At 39.1% G+C, this 22,561-nt stretch overlaps 2 protein-coding genes across 3 annotated transcripts; one reads left to right on the forward strand and one right to left on the reverse strand.

Moving 5' to 3' along the window:
* The first annotated feature begins 1,764 nt into the window (after nt 1–1,764).
* parn (poly(A)-specific ribonuclease (deadenylation nuclease)) lies at nt 1,765–12,069 on the forward strand. 2 transcript variants are annotated; one of them, XM_055056543.1, is made up of 26 exons: nt 1,765–1,850; nt 2,101–2,178; nt 2,262–2,341; nt 2,437–2,504; nt 2,957–3,038; nt 3,197–3,257; nt 3,819–3,987; nt 4,305–4,367; nt 4,466–4,504; nt 4,587–4,629; nt 4,718–4,798; nt 5,223–5,279; nt 5,808–5,885; nt 5,977–6,020; nt 6,818–6,860; nt 6,942–7,017; nt 7,109–7,219; nt 7,578–7,647; nt 7,735–7,790; nt 8,065–8,151; nt 8,238–8,312; nt 8,383–8,560; nt 8,677–8,798; nt 9,596–9,662; nt 9,736–9,890; nt 11,118–12,069. In XM_055056543.1, exons 1-26 carry the CDS (start codon nt 1,832–1,834, stop codon nt 11,162–11,164), a joined length of 2,049 nt encoding a protein of 682 aa, XP_054912518.1. In that variant the 5' UTR covers nt 1,765–1,831; the 3' UTR covers nt 11,165–12,069. The 2 variants fall into 2 exon arrangements, with proteins under 2 accessions (XP_054912518.1, XP_054912519.1); XM_055056544.1 differs by having other exon boundaries at nt 4,721–4,798.
* Nucleotides 11,845–22,513, reverse strand: LOC129376892 (RNA exonuclease 5-like). Its single transcript, XM_055056542.1, has 20 exons — nt 22,409–22,513; nt 21,824–21,950; nt 21,182–21,451; nt 20,976–21,102; nt 20,785–20,893; nt 20,084–20,191; nt 19,678–19,766; nt 19,350–19,465; nt 18,588–18,726; nt 18,031–18,125; nt 17,860–17,962; nt 17,696–17,781; nt 16,482–16,590; nt 16,206–16,331; nt 15,991–16,128; nt 15,782–15,874; nt 14,722–15,079; nt 14,409–14,614; nt 12,665–12,771; nt 11,845–12,559 (listed from the first exon to the last, which is right to left on the reverse strand). Exons 3-20 carry the CDS (start codon nt 21,433–21,435, stop codon nt 12,505–12,507), a joined length of 2,418 nt encoding a protein of 805 aa, XP_054912517.1. The 5' UTR covers nt 21,436–21,451; nt 21,824–21,950; nt 22,409–22,513; the 3' UTR covers nt 11,845–12,504.
* Nucleotides 22,514–22,561: the final 48 nt, after the last annotated feature.

Genomic DNA, 22,561 nt, shown 5'->3' on the forward strand with positions numbered 1-22,561 from the left:
TGATATACACCTTTAAATTTACAAAAATTGGTTTGGTGCATGAGCATGATGTGTAAACATGTTGACAGTCAAACTAGTGACCGGTAGGACAATACATTTTACCTACATAGGTACGCTTATTTAAGTACATATCAAATTCTTCCAATTCTAAATTTCTTCCTTTTTAAAATAAATTTTGAATGTGGTTCTTGATCTGTCAGACTTAGTGATGGTCAGACAAAGTATATGACAATGTAGTTGGGAGAAAGATGGAATCTTTACCGATTTTGGTAGTTGTGGCTTATGCAGGAATAATCCATGCCCAATTTTGAATGCATATGATCAATTCATGGGAAAAGAGGATGATATGACCCCTCACCGGTCATGTGGTGCTCTGTTACCACCTGCCACGTTTATGGCAGGTGGTAACAGAGATGAGGGGACAGTTGTCTCTGATGTATCCTTTCAAACTAAAGAGGATCCAAATGAGGGTCTGAGTGAGACTGACAGATGTTCATAATTTTCAATAATATAAATGAAGGTCTCTACTATAGATGTTATTTTTATGATCAATAGTCATGTGATAACATAACACTACAACTGACTGAAGTTTAATTATGCATAAACACTCAAGCACTCAAGTTTACCTTGGTTTGGAATATACAGATTGTCAAATTTGTACTTTACAGAGCAAATGTTGCACTAGAGTAATGCTGTGGCAAGATATATTCAAATGAAGAAACAATGTTCACCTTTAATGATCTTTTCTATTAGGAAAAAGCACTTTTAGCTCATCTTAGTAAGAACATCATATTATCCCACTGGTCACAATTGTGACCGATCATAAAACACACTTTTTCATATATTTTTCCACAATTTTTCTAAATATTTCCCATTGATTAGGCCAAAGGGTTATGAATGAATGACATCTGATTTTAATATTTTTATGTCTGGGGAAAAAAATTGGGATTAAATGGGTTAAGCAGCTACTAGGGCTCCAAAGCTAGCACAATTTTATATATGTTTATAGAAATATAAAATAACGTTGAATGATAAACTAAATGCTATTACACATGGAAAATCGATTTCTAAATTATTTTTAGAGTTGTGACACTAATACGAGGTTAATCTCTTCCTGATGTTGGCTGCTGCCACTGTTTGGGGAAATATAAGATATCAAACTTATTAACTCGTTCACTTATTAAGTTGTTTACCGTTAAAACAATAAATGCTTTAACATTTAGTGTTAAAGCATTTAGCTTTAACACTAAATGTTTACAATAATAAACAGTATTCATTACTTTCAAATAATTAAAATAACATGGCATATTTAAATACCACTCTGAATTTCACATTTTTGCTTTCAGATCGCTACTCCTTTAAGGTTAAAATTAACAACCATAATAACTGGTGTGATGTAAGATAATTACAAATTATGTAGCTTAGGAGTGATACAGCATCTGGCGTGATGCGTTGATATTGGGGGGGTTCAAATAAAAATCTGCTCAGGACCTCAAAAAATCTTGGGCTGGCCCTGCTAATTTATAAATGCAAATTTAAGAGTAGAAGAAAAGTTCAATTTATTTCCGAATAATCTGTGGTCCCTTATACAATGCAACTTTTGACCGACAATATGAATAAAGTATCATTCTGTTTATTTATTTATTTTCAAACTAAAACTTATTAAAAGAAAACGATATGGGAATAGGACTCACAGAGCCTCACGAGGCTCCGAGTCCCACGCTGTGAGGAACGTGGTGACAAACCGGAAGTGTTTGTTGAACAGTTAAAAGCCACTTGACAAAGCCTAGCTGAGGTTAGCCGTCAGCCCCGGTTCCGTCGTTCTGCAGGGATGGAGGTTACACGACAAAGTAAGCGGACAGCCCGCCTTTGGTTTTAGTTCTATCCCGTTGTTGCTTGCCATGAAACCCTTAGCACATACACATACCTTGCTAAGTAGCACGGTACGTGTATGCTATAGATACAAACCAGAAACGCAGTGTATGTGTCTCAGCTTGTGGCTAGCATGCTAGGTAGCATCACTGCCTCAATGTGCTCAGCTGCCTGAAACCCCCCCAGACCGCTGCCTTTAAGACGTTAACCCACTTTATCTTCCCCCAGATTTTAAAGACTGCTTAAGCGCGGTGTACAGCGCCATAGAGGAGGCGGACTTCCTTGCTATCGATGGAGAATTTTCAGGTTACTGTCTCCGCATTTTGTGGCTGAAACGTAATTACAAGAAGCCGCCACGATATGTGTGAAATTGCGGGTTTTTCTTTCAGGTATAAGCGACGGTCCTAATGTCAGTGCGTTGACCAACGGGCTGGATACACCTGAAGAGAGATACACGAAGCTGAAAAAGGTTATTAAAACCCCATTTCTGAGGAGAACATCGATGTTTTTTTTTTTTAATTAATAATAACATTTTTATGCAACGTCTTGTTTTTTACCCACCAGCATTCCATGGACTTTCTCATGTTCCAGTTTGGCTTGTGTACATTCAGATACGACTCTGGGAAGTCAAAGTGAGTGTCCTCTTGTGCATAATCACACACGCAACATCTGGAACAGATTATGTTGGTGGTCTGCTAAACACATGTAGTGTTTTCCTTTTGTTTCAGCATAAAAGTATAACATATATACGTGCTTGACTGTATCAAACATAGTCCAGCAGAAAAAAAAGATGTGGATATGAAAGTTTATCCATATAATTGCTGCCACTGGGCATATCCATTTATGAGCCTTTATATCCATTTACTGACCCATTTGTCCATCAGTATATTTAATGTTTTATAAAGAGACTAATATCCATGGATATTTGAGTCTGCAAAAATATGAAATTGTGACTTTTTGGTGTTTTTATCTACCGTTTGCTGTTCTTTTTATTGAGGCTGCTAATGTTTGTTTGTGTAGCCAGGCCCCCACACCTCCTTATTCTATGTAAACGTCTTTTTTAGTATTCCGTTTCTCTCCGCAGGTACGTTACGAAGCCTTTTAACTTTTATGTTTTCCCGAAACCATTCAGTCGGACGTCTCCCGATATAAAGTTCATCTGTCAAGTAAGCATGGTTTTTCTGCTGTTCTGGCTCTCTAAGCTTTGACGTCTGACGCAGATGGTTTTCTGCTTGTCACTGATATTTTCTCTCTTTTTTTATTTATTTATTTATTGTATTTTAAATTAAAAATTCATACTTGGTGCTTTCTTTTGCCATTCCAGAGTTCCAGCATTGACTTCCTGGCGAGCCAGGGGTTTGACTTCAACAAGGTGTTTGGTCATGGTAAAAAGAGCACTTTTGTTTTTATGAACAAATATATATTTTCTATTGACTACAGACGTTAGACCTTTTAAAACTTAAAAAAAAAAAAACTCAACAACTCACTAATCAGAAAAGTTCAAAGGTTTTTCCAAAGTCAAGCTACTGCTGGTTAGTTTTAGTTTTTTAAAAGAATATGTATATATTTCTAATTTTTGAGATGGGGGACAAATCAAAGTCTCAGTTCAGTAAGAAGCAGATGTCTATTCTTAAAGAGGCATAGCATGGTTTACTTGAAGCAAAAATTGGGTTTTGAACTCTGACCTGGTTTCCCATTTTTCCTGTGCATGCAAGTCCTCACGGTTCAAAGATGACAGTTTCTTACTGAACAAATATAATTTGACTAAAGTGTCTGCAGGGCGTTCTTTCTTCCTCTTGTTTGGATTAAAGTGAACGCTTAGCCAACGAGTTCCCGCAGTACAGAATCCACGATGATGCCACCACAACACCGCTAGTGCTTATGGCAGCCGTAGATCAGAGGTTTCCTGTGCGGTAAGCGTTAATCGGTTTTCTCTGCGTTCTCAGGAATCCCGTACCTAAATCAAGACGAGGAAGCTCAGCTGAGAGAGCAGACGGAGGAACGGAGAAACCAGCACGCTAACGGTCTCGGGACGCCTTCCTTTATCTCCCCGTCATCCTCCAAAGTCCCTGCACACGTACCCGACGAACAGAAAGACTTCATCAACAAAGTGGTGTAAGTGGCGCTGCTCTGGAGGTCACCTTGTTGATACTGTATCTGATACAGTGTCTGATATTGTATCTGTTGGCAAAATACTAATAAAAAAAACAAAACTGAGTCGGGTGAAAACTCGACGAAACATGAAAAGTCAAGCCACCAGTTTGGATTGGGTTTGATTTTGAAATTTTTCAGCTGAATCATCCAACGTTTGACATTTACAGACAAAATGCAGTATAAATTGGGGATCCTTCTATGACCTTTTGAACCTTGTAGGAAGAGTTTATGTCTAAGTCCCATCTCTCTCTGTCCATTTCTGTGCATTTTTAAATCAGAGAGAAAGTTGAGAGGCTTTTCAATGGAAATGGGAAAACTCTGAACTTGGACCCATGTACAGGGTAATTTTTCCTCTTTTCTCTAAGAGCCATTCCTATCCTTTTTTTTTCTTCTTCTTTTTTTTTTAAAATCATCTTAATGTCCATATTTTCCTCCTCAGATTCCAGAGAAAGCTGATATACCAGACACTGAGCTGGAAGTGAGCGCTACTGAACATGTTTTAACACTTCTTCATTGCATCTTCATACAAAATTGACATTTATCTTGTCTCGACATCACAGGTTTCCCAAAGGTCTTCATGTTGAAACATTGGAAACAGAAAAGGTATGCATACAGTTGATATTTTTAAATTTTTTTCCATTTTCATGCCTTGTGGGGTGTAAGTTGCTGACTCAGCTGCTCGTGTCGGCAGAAGGAGCGCTACATTCAGATCAGTAAAGTTGAGGAGGAGGAGAGGAAGAGGAGAGAGCAACAGAAACTGGAGAAGGAGCAGGTGAGTTTATTATTACTATGTTGTATCATTTATTATGCATCATGATTTCTTACTGTTGTTGCAATAAATTCCAGTTAATAGTGTTTAAAAAAAATTTCCATTTCTTTCCGTTGTAGTTTTAATGTATTATTTTTTTTTGGTTCAATGAGGGCTTTAATAAATGTGTAAATCTGGTAAAAAGATGATTAAATAAGAACATTTCTTAGGAGTATCAGTCACAGCTCTACAGTGACTTAAAAAAACAAGCAATAAAATATATCGCAATATATTGTGATGAAACTTTAAGTCGTCCATAATGCCCACCTGCTTAGTTTTCTGTATTTGTGAGAAAACCTTGATGTGGTCTCATTAATATAAATGCTATGAGGAACACATTTCTTTCCTAACAGGTCTCTGTCCTGCATTTCTCCTCTTTCCCCACCAGGAGGAGCTCAATAACGCTGTGGGCTTCTCCAGGGTCATCCACGCCATTTCTAAATCTGTGAGTCACGCCTTTCATTTCATTCCATGCAAACCTGATACTTAATTGGAGTTTTGAGTTTATCATATCTTCTGTCATTAATCGTCATAAATTTCTTCACGCGATAAATTTCATTTATTATTGCTATGATAAATCTCAGCTAAAGTTTCGAACCCCTGCTCTCCAAAAACTGCCCACATTATTGTTAGTTTTCTTATTTTCATCACTATTCTTGTGTCCGTAAACATCAATAAATGTGAAAATATGATCAAATGAGGTTAGTTTAGTGGTTTAGTGAGACGAATCCCGTTTTATGTGACTGATGGTGTAAAGAAGTGTATTATAACTTGTCATACAGTCACAGCCACATGTATAGTGACCTGAAAGTAGAATAAATAATTATCATTACTTTTGTCATCACAATAGTATTACAAAATGTTGTGATAAAACTTTCAGTCCATATCACCAGCCCTTAATTTTAAAAGGAAGAATGCAGAGTTTTTTCGTACTGTTTGGGTTAATGTTATGGTTTGCGGTTCTGACTCGCAGGGTAAACTGGTGGTTGGCCACAACATGCTTCTGGATGTGATGCACACCATCCACCAGTTCTACTGTCCGCTGCCAGAGGTAAAAATCAATCCTTTTTCCTTTCCTGTAGTGTTGCATGAGTCGTTTAAACTTCTAACCTGTCTGATTATGTCCCTACTCTTTTCTTAAGGACCTTCAAGACTTCAAAGAAGTTGCAATGTGTGTTTTCCCAAGGTAATGTTCTTTTAGGAAAAGATGCATTTCTGTCTTAAACTACTTTGTTTTTGCTAGGGCTGGATGATCATTCAGTAACAATAAATGTCACGATAGAAACGTGATCAGTATCGATAGATTCACTGAACTCCAGAACTGCTCAGCATTCTGGGTGATATAGACAACGTACATCTTTGATGGCGAGCTAAGCAAGGCATCAGCTAACTCACTCACTCTCTGGTTACATGGTAACAACTTTAGTAACTTGTGGTTACCTAGCAACAACCTGTTGTGTAACTTGTGCAGCAGCAGTTTCAATTGACTGATTAAAAAAATAAATAAATAAAATTGTTTTGGAGAGAAAACTGAGAAAAACGCCTCCGGCTTGGCAGGATGTCAGATTGTTAAAACTAGGGAGCACAATAACTTTTTATGTATTTCTTTATGAAAATTGACAGTTTTCTGCTATGAGGGAAGTTAAAAAAAATAATAATAAAGCTTTCTCCAACTACTCTGCTGTAACTTGAACTTGAGCGTACAATTTTATATATAAAAAAAAAAAACTAAACCCACCAAACATGTTATTGTGCTATTCTTTAAATCAGACCAGACTGATAAAGATGTCACAATTTATGGGGCTGACGGTTATCTTCCACCTCCATTTAAAACAAAAAACTAATTGATAATTATCTATCAACCAATATGAAACACTTATTTTGTGGTACATTTCTCAGCCATATCGTCCAGCCCTAGTGGGGTTTGTTTTTTTCTTTGTGTGTTTTGGATGATTTATCGATTTGCTTCTTATCCACTTGTAGACTTCTAGACACAAAGCTGATGGCCTCCACTCAGCCATTTAAGGTACAAACCAACCTCACTATTCTGGTTCTGTCAGCAATGATGAATCTGTTTCTGAGCAAAGATCTTCTGTCTGTCCAACAGGAGCTGATCAACAACACATCTCTGGGAGAGCTGGAAAAACAAGTGAAAGAAACTCCATTCAAGCCACCGCAAGTTGGTGAGTCAATCCACCGGGAAGCATCTGAAATTCCTGGTAATGACCCCAAAAGTCAAGCGCTGGATGTTTTTTCTGCCTTCGTCGCGGATAGAAACCGCCGAGGGGTTCCCCAGCTACGACACGGCTCAGGAGCAGCTCCACGAGGCCGGATACGACGCTTACATCACCGGCCTGTGTTTCGTCTCCATGGCCAACCACCTGGGTAAAACAACCAATTTCAGTTCTAGTTTGGATCATGTGTGTGGGTTTCATTTCCATTTCATTTGTTGTTCTTGGTTGGTTTTATGATGGATATTTCAAAAGTCTTCAAGTTCCAGTGTGAAGTGTTGTGCACAAAATGAAAGTTTTAGTGTTTGAGCTGGTAGACTTGCTTCATTATGGCAATACTTTTATATTACCTGAAAATGTTTTGAAACAATAATCTTATTGTTTATTGCAATAATTTCAGGAACAATTCACCGTCAAATGGTGACAAGTCTATTGACACTAGCTTGTAAACTCTCAACTATTTGATTTGGATTTTAAACACACATTTGAATTTTCTCGACTTTGTTTTGCAGGTTCTTACCTGATGCCGCCGATGTCTTACATCTCCCCCAGATCGAAACTAGTTGAACCTTTCTTCAACAAGTAAGCGATTCATTTGCTTTTTTCATTAAATGCTCAAGATTACGTTTCTTGTTTTACAACTTTAAAATCTGTTTTTTGTTTACTTAGGCTCTTTCTGATGCGGATTATCGACATACCCTACCTCAATATCACCGGACCAGATTGTAAGAAAACTCCCGAAACGCAACTTTCTCTAATTTCTTTTTAGTTGTTCTATTTCTATTGTGGGTTCAGCTGTAAGTATTTGTTTTTGAGGAGGTGGTTGTAAGAGGGAAAAACTAGACTGGAGTCTATTTTAGGGATTTTAGGTTTTGGCCTTTGAATAGCATTGGCTTCAATCTGAAAATTGTTTTACCAGCATAATGTATTTTTAAAAAGTCGATTTTCTAAATGAACCTTTCTCAAATCCTTAACTCCTCTTTTATTTTCCTTCAATAGTGCAGCCGAAGAGAGACCATGTCCTTTACGTGACCTTCCCCAAGGAGTGGAAGACGAGTGACCTCTACCAGCTCTTCAGTGCCTTTGGTAAGGTATCAGAATATGTACGTATTCTGCTTTTAATCCGATACTACTCTGTTGATGCTGCTTTTTTGTTTGTCGTACGCCCCCAGGTAACATCCAGGTGTCGTGGATAGATGACACCTCAGCCTTCGTCTCTCTAAGTCAGACAGACCAGGTGCAGATCGGTAAGTCTCATGCAGCCGGGCTGGAGGGATGAACCGCCGTTGGGCGTTAATGGGAGCTCTGTTCCACCAGCTATGAACACCAGCCGCTACGCAGAGAGCTACAAGATCCAGACGTACGCAGACTACATCCAGGGGAAACAGCAGGAGAAGGAGAAGCTCGGCCAGCCAGCTAAAACCTGGCGGGACGACGGCTGGGTGAAGCCCCACTACCCCTCTTCCACTACGTCTGCTGGGTTTGGGTTCCCCAGGTAGGGCCGCCAGCAGCTTTCTCCACACATCATTCAGCGTTTGATTTGTTTCCTTCTGTGTTCTAGCTTGTGGTGCATACATGTTTTTAGTTTGAGGTTTTCTGATTTTATTCTAGGAGGAAACGCAGCATCAGTCCCACTCAGGGGGAGCAGGGAGGCGACGATGGCATCAGCGGGGACGGCTGGAACCACTACTCATTCCCAGACAGCACTGGCAGCAAAAAGATCAAATATGATGGTGTGTGAGAGAATATGGATGTATTTGTGGGGCTGGATGATTGAATAATCTGTTATTCAGCCATCATATAGACGCTATTCCACCAAGTTATGAAGCTTCTTTGAAAAAAAATTCTTCCTTAGAAATGTGGACTGGATGCTGACTTTAGCTTTGGAGACGTCTTGTGCTAACTGCAAAATGTTTAGCGTTGATGCTATTTTAGGCTTGAATAGCTTTGCTAATAGGCTATGTCCTTCAACCCAACTTGAACACGATAATCTTTTTTTCATTATTCAAGCTGATTGTTTTCTGATGTTTTTTCGTTAGCAGATGTCACTTTGTGGGTCAGATTTATGGGCGTAAGTATTTAATTAGGTCATTAAAATGAATTTGCTTGACCCTAAGAAACAAATAGGCTAATTTTGTCAGAGCATAGCTTTGATTTTTTTAATTTTTTTTTTATATATACTTTTGGATTAAGTAGTTAGGACAGTTTATTCAAGGAGAACATTTTACAACATGGAAAAAATGTGTTTTAGGTTAAATAATCTGCCAGTACAATTAACACTTTCAAAGTTACTTAAAAACTGAGAAGGTATTTGTAAAGTAGTTTTGTCTTAATTCAAGTGTATTAAGATATTTGGACAATAATACTTGGTGAGATTTCGTGGGGGGTTTTCAATGTTCCGACTAGGAAATGCAGTATATCAAGCGTGGCTTAAAGGTTTTCTTGGCCCACTTTCTGCTGTGTTTCCATTGTAATAAGTGCAGCGTATTGATTCCTGATCTAAACTCGTCTGCACTGTTTCTCCCTCCAGATGTCGGCGGCCAGGCGAGCGTTGAAGCCGTGGAGAGCAAGACGTCAGAAGGCTGGCTGAAGATGACGTGGGTGGAAGGACGACTCCTGTGCTGTCCAGGTTCTCTCTGCTGCTGCTTTATGTTTCGTTTTCTCCTGCAGAAATTCTTCGTATTCGGCCGAACCAAGCCCAGTCGCAGATGCTAAAAGTCCAGAAGGCGCCGACTCGGGCAGCTACGCTGACGGGACGGCCACCTGGCACCAAACTCCAACAGTTCCAGGAAGGAAAGATCAAAAAAGCAAGAAGAAGTCTGACGGTGAGTTATTCACTGCTGAAGTTACCAGACGGGGCGGGGTTGGTAGTTTTGTTCATGATAGATGCTCTGACGTGAAGCGCAGTGGATTTGATAACTAGGGCTTCACTTGTGCAGTCTGGTTGTTGGGTAGATTAATCAAAGACTGGCTGCAATTAGCCTTTCTTTTAAAAGGATCTGTAGGCTGATTGTTCAGTTACTGTCAATAATTTGTCCTCCATTAAAACATTTGTTGCATACTTCAAACTAAAATACAAACAACAATTTAGAGTAATGAATCAATTATATTTAAAATGCTACTTGTTTCTTCGCCAAAGCAAATAAAATGAAGCTCTTATTTAAAAGTTAAAGAAAAGAGAAGCCCAATATTCAGAATGTTGAATAAGATGAGACTAAACTGAAATGTTCAGCCTGCAACTCGCAAGGAAACAATCATTTCTGCCCCAGAGTCCCAGACTGGAAGCATCATTTACTTCTAAGGTTCTTGAATTGGCTTTGGTTTAGATGCAAAACAAAACACTGATATTGATGTCTTGGAATTCTGTGAAATTAAGGCATCAATCACAAAACTGATTTTAAAGACGCAGTCTTAATTAAATTAATTAAAGTTTTTATATTTTTTTTAGCTTTGCAGCATGCTATTCCCTCATTCAAAACAAACCTGCAGTGTGGCTTTGATTCTCTCATGCATGTTTGAGAAATGACTTGATTTTCTGTGGCAGCTATTCAGCTGTGCAAAACGCCTGGGTGGATCTAGCTCCGCCTGTGAGGACGGAGCTCCTGCCTCACAGAGCAGCCCATTGACTCATTCACTCGGCTCCTTCAGACTAGCAAGAAGCAATTAGCAAACACCTGGTGGCGCTGCCAATCTGTTGAGCTCATCATAGGAGCTACTTCTCAGTGCAATGCTGGTAAAAACATCAAGGGGTTAATAGAGGAGCCATGTTGTAATGACTTCTAAAGGTGGACTTTCAGAAAGGGCAGGAGTTTCTTAAAGAGACAGAGGCCCAATTTCAAGATGTTAAATTACAAAGTCAAATTTCTTTTAAGTTGTATATGATGTATAGCATTTTTATTACTCGATTGTGCTATATAATTATAGCATTTGGCTGGAAAACGCATGACGCACAAAATTTGACACTGAAATTGTGGGAATTAAAAAGGTTCTGATTTTTCAATGAATTTTTTTATTTTTTCCTAACTTGAGACTGTCTCCATCTTTGGTTCCAGCGTCAGATTCTACAACCTCCCTGTTTGAAGTCCCAGAAGTCTGGTAGAGCAGGGAGGCAGCCGCCCCATGCGGGCCGCCGCTCTGGGCCGCCGCCCCTGGTCAACCTCTCCTCCTCAACACTTGGTGCACGCTCCTCCAGGGTCATAAAGCACAGAGTGCTGCATGCCCCACCTTCATGCTCTCATTCAACACTTACGGATAAAGTGTCCAAAGCTACCAGCCGAGACATTTAACACAAGTTTTGAAAGCAAAAAAAAAAAAAAAAAAAAAAAAACTACAAAAAAATGTAAACAAGCCATAACAGCAGCTGCCATATTCTGATCTTATACTAGAGGAGCAGGCACCTCCTCAGAAATGACTATGTATATCTCAAACATGTATAAAGTGCAGAGAGTTTCACTTATTCACTGATGTATTCAGGCTGGAATCTGCCTCCACAGCCATTTGGCACTTTGAATGCATTCATAAATTTTATTGAGAGATGTCTCTAATCAGTTTGTATATATATATATTTTTTTTGAGTGAATTTATTTGCGCTTGTGTGAGAGGGTGCCCATTTCCCCAGTGTTTGTATTCCTGTAAATCTGTTTTCCTACAAGATAGAAATGCCATTTAATAAATCCCATCAGGATTATTTAGTTTTAACACAGTCAACCTTTTTTTTTTCTCTCATTTTAAGAAAATGGTCTTCTTCCTCAGTTTTATCAGACAAATGTGAGCTTCTAATTGAGATTGTGATATTTATTGTCGATGGCATTTTCACCCTTCATGAAAGGTGCTTTTTTTTCAGTTTTTTTTTTCCATTTGTGTTCAATGTTTTGTAACGATGTCAAAGTATGCTGTCAGCACAAAAAGATGTACAATTTAAAACATTTTTGTATGAGTTTAAAAATCCTTAAATTTCCTTTTAAAAGAAAGAGGAAAAAATTAAAGAATGTTTCTTAGTAATTGCTTCTGTTAGCATTTTTTCTACCTTGGAACAAAAATGTATTTAAAAGGTTTAAAACGATGTCCTTTTTTCTTTTTTTACAAATACAATTGCTTCAGTTTTTTTTAAAATTTTAAAATAAGCATTGGTTAAAAAATAATGAAAAATTAAGCTATTTAAAACATAGCTGATGTATTAAATACTATTGTTTTAAAACAGCCTTTTATAGGACTTTTTATATTAACATTGATTTAAAAATGTGATGCCATTAAGACTTTTTACAGCCTCTTCAACCCATGAAGTCTTTTTAAAAAAAACAATGTGTTCTGTCCCCATGATGTTTAATGGTCTGACAAAGATCTGCTTGTTTTGCTGAGATTCTTCCGAAGGCTGCCGATTTCACTCCGAAGCTGTTCAGGGATTTTCAGGGTGTTTCCCAGACGTGCTCTTTGTTCCCTTTAAAATCCGTTTTTGACTTCCAAAAAACATAAACCGGGATGATCACATCCTCTGCTGCAAGAAGAACAAAAGAGATGCTCAGAAATATGAAACTTGAGGGCAAAATGTATGCAATCTGTGCAATATATATTTCAAATTATTTGTATTTTTTTTTTTTACCTGTTGTGTCCGAGCAGCAGCACCACAGACAAGGTCCCGTCTGGGAGTGAGTTGAAGACTCTGCTCAGTCGGCGGTCCAGTTTATTCAGGAGACTCACTTCCTGATTCTACACGAGACAAAGTGGAGCTTTGTTGGTGTGCTCAACATGATAAATACAACAATAAAAAAGATGCTACTTTTGATGTACATTTTATATTTAATTAGTCTGAATCCCAAATAATTTTCAAACTGGTTACCCGACCTTCAGGTTGGATCCAGTTTTCACCTTGACCAAACTGTCAGACCCACTTAATGATCAATGCTCGCCTGTCAGCAGCATGTCCATTGAAGAGTGTGGTTTGATTAAGATTTGCAATTTTATTTGGTTCAAACTTATACGTTTATAAATAAAGGTTGATACAAGTTGGAAGTGGAGGCTTCACACCAACATAAAACTCAAACTTAGAACCATATTTTGGGAGGATTTCAATGCATTTTTGTTTGGTGCAATACCAGAAAGTCACAGTAGGTGGCATCATGTGGTTAAACGCGGCCGGAAACGCTCAGTTTTTGACCGTCGTTGTTGCTGTTCGCTCTCGATGTGTTGCGGCAATTCCGTGAGTTAACACTAGAAGTGCAATTTACAATTTCGCATTTCGTTGGAGAGCGCAACATCACTGAATGATCTCATTCACTGGACCCAGCTCGTGTCACTCTGCCGCCTCCTAGTGGCTGAAGTTAGTTTCGTTTTCTGAGTCAGGATGTGAATCTGACGAGTTTCTGGACAAAACTATTCATCCCTCTGGGCTTCCGTCCCCCCATCGCGAGCATCAAGTTTTGAACAGGAGCAACTTTATGACCAAAAAATAAAAATAATAAAAAAAAATATATGTATTCTAATTGTCAATTACTTGAACAATTTTATATATTTATAAATATTTCCAGCCAGGAGCCTTTTTGTCACCTGCGCCATGCATGCTGGGTTGATGACGTGGTTGGGTACGTCATCAACAGGGAGGCTAACTACCTATACTTTATTATATGGTCATATTGCACTTGACTGGTGTGAATTAATTTTTTTTTACATCTAAATTAAATATTTCTCTGATAAAACTTATTGCTACAACTAATAATGGACACATTGAAGGGAGTTATTAACGGATGAATGACGGGTTTTATAGCAGAACATGATCAAAGCATGATGTTATGAACATCTACGACACAATCTCTCTTCGTTAAGGTGGTGGTATGTAACTTTTCTATTAAAAATATATATATATATTTTACATTTGTTACATGTGTCATTAAATCATGAAAGTAGTAGATGAGACCATCTGTGAAAAAATTCAAGGTAACTACAGAAACACACGGCTCAATCAGGAACAACCAATCAGAGCCAGGAGGAGGGTCTTAGCGCTGTCAATCAATGTAGCTAGTTAGCATGGCCACCAATGATGGCAGACAAATGGTTTTTCTGAGAAGATAAGTTGTTTCTCCGCAATTAGCACTCTGAGCAGCGCACACATGAGCATGATGATCCACAGGACCCGCCTCTTTGCTCTGATTGGTGGAGTACCTGTCTCATACTGTCAGGACATAGAGACGACTAACAAATACGTGGAAAACAATTTCTTTTCTAAAACTCACACACCAGCTTTAAAAATAATGATACAACATTAGAAATGAAACAGTAATGATTAAAACAGAAAAGTCTGAATTCTCAGTCTCCAGTTCTGACATCTGAGGTAAACAAAGCATATTTACCCTCTGAGTCCCATCGTAATTAAAAGAGTCAGCTCTCTGCTCGTCCATGGCTTCCTCCTCTTCGTCTTGTGTCTTCCTCGATGTCGCCATGCCAACCCATGAATGTAAGTGTGGTGGGGTGATCGACGGCCATGTTGGATACCCGTTTTTCAGCAGGTCCTGCGAGGAGCCGAGTGCCGCGTGTTTGCTATCGGAACTCTCAAACTCTGTCAAACACATAAATGTCAGGATGTACATTTCTGCAAAACGTCTCGTGAACACGGAAAAAAAAACAACAACAAAAAAACAAACAAACTACACGTCGTTCACCCACCAATGCATGCGTGCCTTGCATGTATACGGGGCAGGGTGACGCTTTTGATTGACCCAAAGGGACTGAATGTCTCTCTGAGACTTTCCTCACTCAGGTCCGGTGCGGTGGTCCAGGGATGCAGCTGTTTGCCGTTTACTTTAGAGGTCTGTAGCAGCCCGTTCGTTTGTCTGCCAGGATGGTAACCGTCAGGTTTCCATCCTGGCAGACGGCCGTTAACTGTAGCAGAAACGTTAAGTCCCTCAGCCACATCCTGAGTCAGTCTACTGACGTAAAGCTGATTGCTGTTAACTCTGTCGCACATTAGAGCGTCCAGATTCAGATCCAAGTCCAGCATTGACTCTTTGACAGGCCTCTGCACCTGGAAAATACATAAAACATATGAATAACATTTTTAGAAAACTCTACAAAGGTTTGAGTGGAACAGCGATGCCTAAAGGGATTCGAGGAATCAGAATCAGCTTTCCTGGTCAAGACTGTGTTCAGAAACAAGGACTTGTAGATAAAAATTTGTACATTTCTGATGAAAAATATCAGAAATATTTTTGAAAACAAGAAAATTTCTGAGCTTAAAACATTGAATTTTTTCAGGATTAAAAAAAAAAAATCCTGAGTTTAAGCTGAAAATTAGCTAGAAAAAAAGAGCAATTTTGTCATTAATCTTGGAAATTTTATAGAAAAAGCCAAGAGATTTCTTAGTTTAAAAGTAACAAATTCTGCAGAAAGAAACCCTCAAACTTTAAGAATTTAAGCTGGAAATTTGCGTAACAAAAACTAAAAAAATAAATAAAAGAAAATTTAGATTAAACTCAGAAAACTTTTGAAAAGTGAAGATCTGAAACTTTTAAAATGTCCACATTTTTATTGAAAATGTCTTGGGGGGTTTTTTCAACAAATTTTTAACATTTCAAAATCAGAAATTAAGTTTTTTTTTCTGGAAGATTTGAATTATTTGGCAGAAATTGATTGCATTTTTTTCTTTTTCAAATCTACAATGACAGACATAAAAGTTTAAATACATAAATAGAGGAGGAATAAGAAAGAGCGAATGGAGAAGCTCTACCTTGATGATCTGACCCGACACGCTGAACCCATTCAGAACTTCTAAAGCGAGCGTCGCTCCTTCTAGCATCTGAAACTCCACCTTGGCGTGAATCTGGAAATTAAATATAATTTAACAAGAAGAAGAAGTGACCAACCTCATCCAGAGACGGTGAAAGTTGTTTTTCTTTTTCTCTTTGTATGATGAACAAACATAAACATGAAACCCACCCTGACTCCTGTGTTCCACATTTGGACTTTGTGGACCGGCCCGCAGCAACCAAACAGCCGCTTCACTTCTCTTTTGGAAAAGTTGGCTGGAAACGGCCCGGCAAACACGGTGCACATGTCCCGGAGGACTGCGGAGACCTGCAGGTTGAAAACACGCGCGCTTTTTACACCACCTGCACAAGCGCAACGTCTACCGAGCGTAGCGAACAGCTCACGTTGTGATACAGCTGCTGCTGGTGGAGACGGTGAACGTAGTTTTCTTTCAGATGGTTTGAGAAGGACGAAAAGCGAAGGACAGACAGGAACAAGTGACTCGTCTGGTTCCTGAAGCAGAAGAGCATCTGCAGAAGGAACGGGATTACTGCAGCACCAGAGGAGGCCGTCAACACAACTACATACGTCTGTTTTGGGTTTTTTTTTGATAAAAGATAAACTGAAGAGGCTGTTGGTTACTCAGAGGGGAGAAAACTGTAAGCGTTTCAAATCTTCACCTCTTTGTCAGATCTGTACCAGCGCTGACGGGACAGGTCCAGATCAACGTAGGAGCGCTTTCCCAGAAATGCGACGGGGCGGCTGAGGCTCTGCAAAATGTCTGCAAACCTGCGTGAGAAAGTGGGGGGGTGGAGGGGTTGTTAAAAACTGAAGCAAAAACATGACAGTTTCACTGATTTTCTCATTTATTGAGGCAGAGAGAGGAGCAGCTCCTGTTTGGATCAGGTTGAAAACGCTTAAAGTATCTTGTGATACTCTCCATCAGTGAAGCTCAGGGGGAAATAGAGGAGGCAAGACTTGACAAGAAAAAAAAAAAAGTTGTGCCAAAGTTTATTTTCAGAATAAAACAGAATAGAATAGACCCAATCTGCTGGGTTTCCATAGATATAGGGTTCGTACGTTTTTCCTGCCGTAAAATTGAAGCATTTTTCAAGGTAAGTTTTCAAACGTCTCCAAAGCTACACTTTAGAGATGACAATAATTTGAATTGATTTTAAAAAAAGAGTTTCAATTCACTATTATGTGACATTTATTACTGTAATTAATAATGTATTGCAACAGTATTCTCCATTCAACAGCAGGGAAAATTAAACTAAAACATAACAAAATTTAAAGTTTTGAAAACTCATTAAATTTGACTGACTGAACAAAACACCAGCAAAAACTTTCAACGTATAAAATATCAGATCAGCTGACCTTAACCCTCAACAAGTCATTGATGTATTAGGAATAACAAATGCATTACATTAAACAAATTGATTTGTGTTGAGGAAAATTATCTTCCTGCTCAACTTAAATGCTATAATCCAATATTTAAAAAGAAAATCACTTTGCTTCCTGTAACCAATCTTTTCTCTGAGAAATAATAAAAAAGGGATTTGTCAAAAAGATCTTCTCCTTCCCCTGTAAACAAAAATTTTTTGGACCAGTTTCAGTAATAAACTGAACTTGACGATGTGTTTTATATCTAGGATCTATTGGAATGTTTGTTTGACTGAAATCACTTCAAGTTCAAATACTTCATTGACCCCAAAATAGAAATTAAAAGTCATTGTACTTCATATTAATTAAAATTCTTCAGAGTCATTATAGATGTTCTTTACTTTTTGTAAAATCCCACGAGATTACGTGTTGCGAAATAGAACATAAAACCCAATAGAACAGAACAGAACAGGTGTCAAGAGCATAAAGAGCTGTGAAGATTTGTGCCCACCTGTAACTTGGTGTGGGGTCCGGTGTGTAGTTGGGGGACTCTTCTAAGCTCCACCCCCACAGGTCCTCCAGGTGAAGCTCCACAACCTGCCAGAGTGAACAGCAGGTTTTAAGGTCTGTAAAGAACCTGGAGCATCTGTGCTGTTTGCAAAAGCGGCCCGTCACCTGGAGCGGCCCCGTTCTGATGAAGTACCGGGCCAGATCCAGCGCTGCCAAGGCGTCCTCGGTGGGATTGTGACCCCTCTGGTCCTCGGTTTGGATCCGCCTCCTGAGACGCAGGCGGAACAATGACCAACTGTGTGACAGACACGCAGAGGCGCTTGAACGGGAACTCACTTCAGCACCACCTCGGCCAGAACCTTCAGTTTAAACTTCTGTCCGTGTTCTTTCCTGTACAGCAGGGCGGTGTCGATCACGTGAGGGTGGATGAGCTGTTGTTGGGGACAGAAAGTCACAACGGTTTTAAAACCACAACTTGGTGGAAATGTTTTTGGGGTTTTTTTGTAGCGATGCACTGATTGCACTTTTCTGGCCGATTACCGATCTTTAAAAAGCCTGACCTGCTGATATCAATTTTATTTATTTACTTTTTAAATGTTGCAAAGTATAGCAAGAAAGCAATTCACAGACAAAGCAAAACAGTTAAGTGAAAATGTTTGCGCTCTTTAACTCCCTCCTGAATAGTAGCAAATGGGAAATTCTGCCAATAAAGTATAGAAATCTTTAAACTTACAATAAACCAGCCTTAAGAAAAGATGGAAACTGTAAAGAAACTATAGGTTCTGAAAAAAGTTATTTAAAAAATATGGTTGATAATTACAATCTAATAGACTTTAGTGCTGAAACGTTTACATGCTGAGACTGAACATCATGTAAGAATCTTAGTGACTTACTTTGAGTGCTTTGAGGTCATTGTTGAGGGAGTGGCCCACTAGAACGGCATTATCCGGTAACAGTGTCCTGATCTTTGCCTGAACGTCCCGCAGCGTGGTGGTGATCGGTCTTAACATGGCTGCAGTGATGCCTGAGAACCTGATTAATCAAACCAAATAGCCTTTTACCTTCAGACTCCATTCAGAAAGACTATTAATTCAAAAGGGAAATTAAAATATAAGCCTTGTGTGCGTTTTAGCATTTCTCACCACATAAGGCCATTATTATTGTATTTTATTTTTTCCGAAGAGTTTTTGTGGCACTAGTGGCTCGTATTTTTGGAAAGAGGGGAAGGAGAGGGGAAGACATGCGGCAAAGGTTGCCGGGAGCGGGAGTCGAACCCGCGACGTCCGCGTCGAGGACTGAGGCCTCCAAATGTGGGGCGTGCTAACCCTCTGCACCACCACAGCACGCCCCACGTAAGGCCATTTTTTCCAACACATACTACATTGTGATGACCTATTATGAAGATATAGCTACTGTATATATTTATGTGTGAAGCAGGTTTTGATGTCCTTGTGGGGACCTATTTCCATCTACAATGGGGGTTGTGGGAACCACTGTTATTATGGTGACATTTCTTGGTCCCCATGAGGGAAACACTGTTTTTGGGTTAACTATGTTATAGCTAGAGTTAGGCAGTAGAAAATGAATGGAAGTCAATAGTAAGTCCTCACAAGACACAAAAACATGACCGTGTGTTTGTGTGTGTGCTAGCATACTTCGTTAGGTAATTGATGACAAGGTTTTGAGGTTTCACCAGCTCATCCAGTAAGCAGTTCCCATTGCTGTCCACCAGAGAAACACGAGCCAGCTCGTTTCCTTTCATTGTCTGACACTGAAACACAACGAGGAACAGAGTGGACAATATGAAGACTGAGGCACTACAGTAGTCCAGTGTTTAACTCTGCTCTTAGTGATGCTAACGGTGGGGAACTGGGAGAGGGTGTTCTGTCAGACTGTCACTTTCCAAAACCACAAAAAAAAAAAACTCCTAAAATTACTGTCCAAGCTCACAGACTGCAAGGAAGGAAGGAAGGACTCACTCACCATTTCACAGTCTAGTCCATACAGCGGGCTGTCATCACTTGCACAGACATTGCTGTCTGTGCACATAAAGTCCTCGAAACCTGGAAGTCCTTGATCAAATAAAGGTGCAGAACACATTTATGTTCAAAAGCAAAACTTTAAAAACATACTGTTTCATCAGGGTGGATGAATTTAAAACTAGCTGAGCATTTTACTCACCATAATTAACACAATTTAAAAACAGAGTAAGTTTGTAATACTGAAAAACTCCAAAGTGGAAGGTAATGTGGAGGTTTGCTTATTTATAAAAGATTCAGCTGGAATAAAACTGATTCACCATCTATGCCTTTAATAAGTTTTACTATGGAAGATAAAATCAGAATAAATAACATTTTACAAATTTAAAAATCAAACTAAATTTTTTTACCCTTGACTGGATAGTGATTTTTTATCATCTGCTGTTGGCTCAGCATATATGCAGTCAGTCCCCTCCTCTGAGTGCCAAACATAGTGATAACTGGGTGATTCCTCAGGGCTGAAGAAGCAAAAACACACAAAGTTCATCTGATAATTTTTTTTTGGTTTTGTTTTTACTGAAACTCCTCCTGAAACACAGCATCACAGCAGAAATAAATAGATGTGAATAAATACTACAAAGCGTTTCTGCAAAACCTGAACATAATCAGGTTTTGTTCCTGGTGACATTCAGGAACAAAAGTTTGAAATAGTGATCAATAAGAAAAAGTCTGAACAGTACGGAAGTAGATTAGGGTCACTGAAAAACAACAACAACTGAATTCTGATTTCTTTTCTCAGAATTGGAACATTTTCCTCAGGATTCTAACTTGAATCTAAAAATTCTGACTTTATTCTCAGAATTGTGTCTTTAACTTTAAAATTTTGAATTTTTGTCCACAGAATTCTCACTTCAATTTCAAAGTTTTGACTTTAATTTCAACATTTTGACTTTTTTCTTAGAATTCTGACTGTAATCTTGAGACTGATTTTTTCCCATTATCCCTAATCCTCTTCTGTAGAACAGTAATTGATGCTTTACAGATTGTTACAGCACATCTTGTTGTTTGCTGGTTGTATCCATAGCAACAACATTCGAGCTGCGCCCCTCACCTTCATGAAGCGCCTCCTCTGATGCAGAAAGAGATAAAAAATCCACCTCAGGAACTTCAAGGCTGAAGATGTCAGATGCCACATCGTCAGATGGAGTGAATGTAATTCTCTGTCAGCAGCAAATAAAATAAAGTAAGTAAGGCGTCTACAGTATAATCAGAACCTCTGTCACCCCGCCCCCAGTTCCTCACGGTGGAGTAGATGCTCCGGAGATGCACCATCGAAAGGTAGTGGTTGTAGAAGAGACTCTGCGTCACACCGTCCACGATTGCAACATTTATACGGCTGATCTTCCTCTGATGGTGGAGACGACACCAACTGGTGTGGACAGGAATGCGGAAACGACGTGAGTCTATCGTGAATGATTCAGAGACTAAGCCGACGGGAGAAACGCTACCTCGGTTGTTTGATACCCCTGGATTTCCCCAGAGCAGCAAAATGAAGCAGCTCCATCAGCTGAGCCACGGTGATCGGCTGCTGCAAGCGGTCGAGACGCACCGACACCTTCGCTGAACTGCCAGCTCGACTCTGGAGGTCTTCATAGCCTTCCTCTTCAGTCTTCCTTCTTTTGACGTCCTCCTGTGCAGACGGAGCTTCATTTTGTCTTTTCTTTTTGCCGCTCAGGACGTTTGGAGATGAGGAGCACTCCATGCTCAGGCCGATGTGTCTACAGTGAAGGAAACGCGAGGAAAGAGCATTTGAAATCCACACGGTTTGAATGTGACTATGGAAGAGGTTACATTTCTTGTGTGGGTTAACAGAACTGTGAACAGTTTTTGTGACTTTTCACACTTTAGTTTTTAGAATTATTAACTGCACTTTCTGAACCATTTGAACGGTTTGTTGCATTTTATTTGTGCATATTTGACAATTTTTACATGTTTGACCAATTTGTAGGTTAATCACAACTACAAAAAGATTTTAATATTTACCAATAGCATTGAAATTGCACTTTTTCCTAATAGTATGAAAATTCACCCCACAGTCAGAGTCCAACTGGAAATTTATTGAACAAATATGTTTTATCTGGAAGATTTACCAGTCATTGTTTTGCTCCTACAGGTGATGAAGAACTCTTAGATGCCCAACAGATGACACTGGGTCCAAACTGGGTCATTAGCAGGACAGTGATTCGAAAATACAGCAGCAGATCTACAACACAATGACTGGAAAGAAAAGAATCGAATCAGGATGCTGCGAAATTCAGACCTTCAACTGACTGAAACCTTTACAAACTGAAGGAATGCTGCAAGCCTGAGCCATATTTCCTTCATAAAGATATGAGAGACTGACAGTCATTCAAAACACGCTACTTTTGAAAATTCGCGTTGTTATTGTTTGCCTAATTTTGATAACTCATGAGTGTTTTAATCTGACATTGCAGAGCTAAAAGTAAAGAGAGAAATAACGGTGATCTGAGCCAAACATCACATTGTTAAATAATAACAATCGTTATAGAACTTTTTCCACATGATACGAGCCTTTAGCTATATAAAATAATGTTAAAATCCAAAGGCTCGTTGGCTTAACAATCCGTGTGTGTTTCGTTTTTAGCTTATTTACGACACCCTAAAAGTACTGAAAGATGTTAAACCTAAAGGGAAACTTAGAATTGAAAAATTACCAGATGTTAGGGGTCCGGGTGAGTCCATAGGGACAGAAACACACTTCAGAGCACGTTACTGGATGTTGGTCCAAAGGGAGAGCGGATGTTAACAACTTCTTAAAACTGCCTTTCAGAATAAACTACCATTGGGTTTTCAGTTTGTATTTACTG

This window comes from Poeciliopsis prolifica, unplaced genomic scaffold (genome assembly GCF_027474105.1).
Source record: "Poeciliopsis prolifica strain line A6 unplaced genomic scaffold, Auburn_PproV2 SCAFFOLD045, whole genome shotgun sequence".
Taxonomy (NCBI): domain Eukaryota; kingdom Metazoa; phylum Chordata; class Actinopteri; order Cyprinodontiformes; family Poeciliidae; genus Poeciliopsis; species Poeciliopsis prolifica.

Coding starts and splice junctions, on each gene's coding strand:
- LOC129376892 (XM_055056542.1), bottom strand. CDS start 21,435: ATGGAGTGCTCCTCATCTCCAAACGTCCTGAGCGGCAAAAAGAAAAGA. Junction 18,126..18,587: donor ATGACCTCAAAGCACTCAAA/GTAAGTCACTAA, acceptor CCCCAACAACAG/CTCATCCACCCTCACGTGAT. Junction 16,332..16,481: donor GGTACAGATCTGACAAAGAG/GTGAAGATTTGA, acceptor TTCCTTCTGCAG/ATGCTCTTCTGCTTCAGGAA.
- parn (XM_055056543.1), top strand. Junction 3,258..3,818: donor CAACAAGGTGTTTGGTCATG/GTAAAAAGAGCA, acceptor CTGCGTTCTCAG/GAATCCCGTACCTAAATCAA. Junction 7,220..7,577: donor CTCCATGGCCAACCACCTGG/GTAAAACAACCA, acceptor TTTGTTTTGCAG/GTTCTTACCTGATGCCGCCG.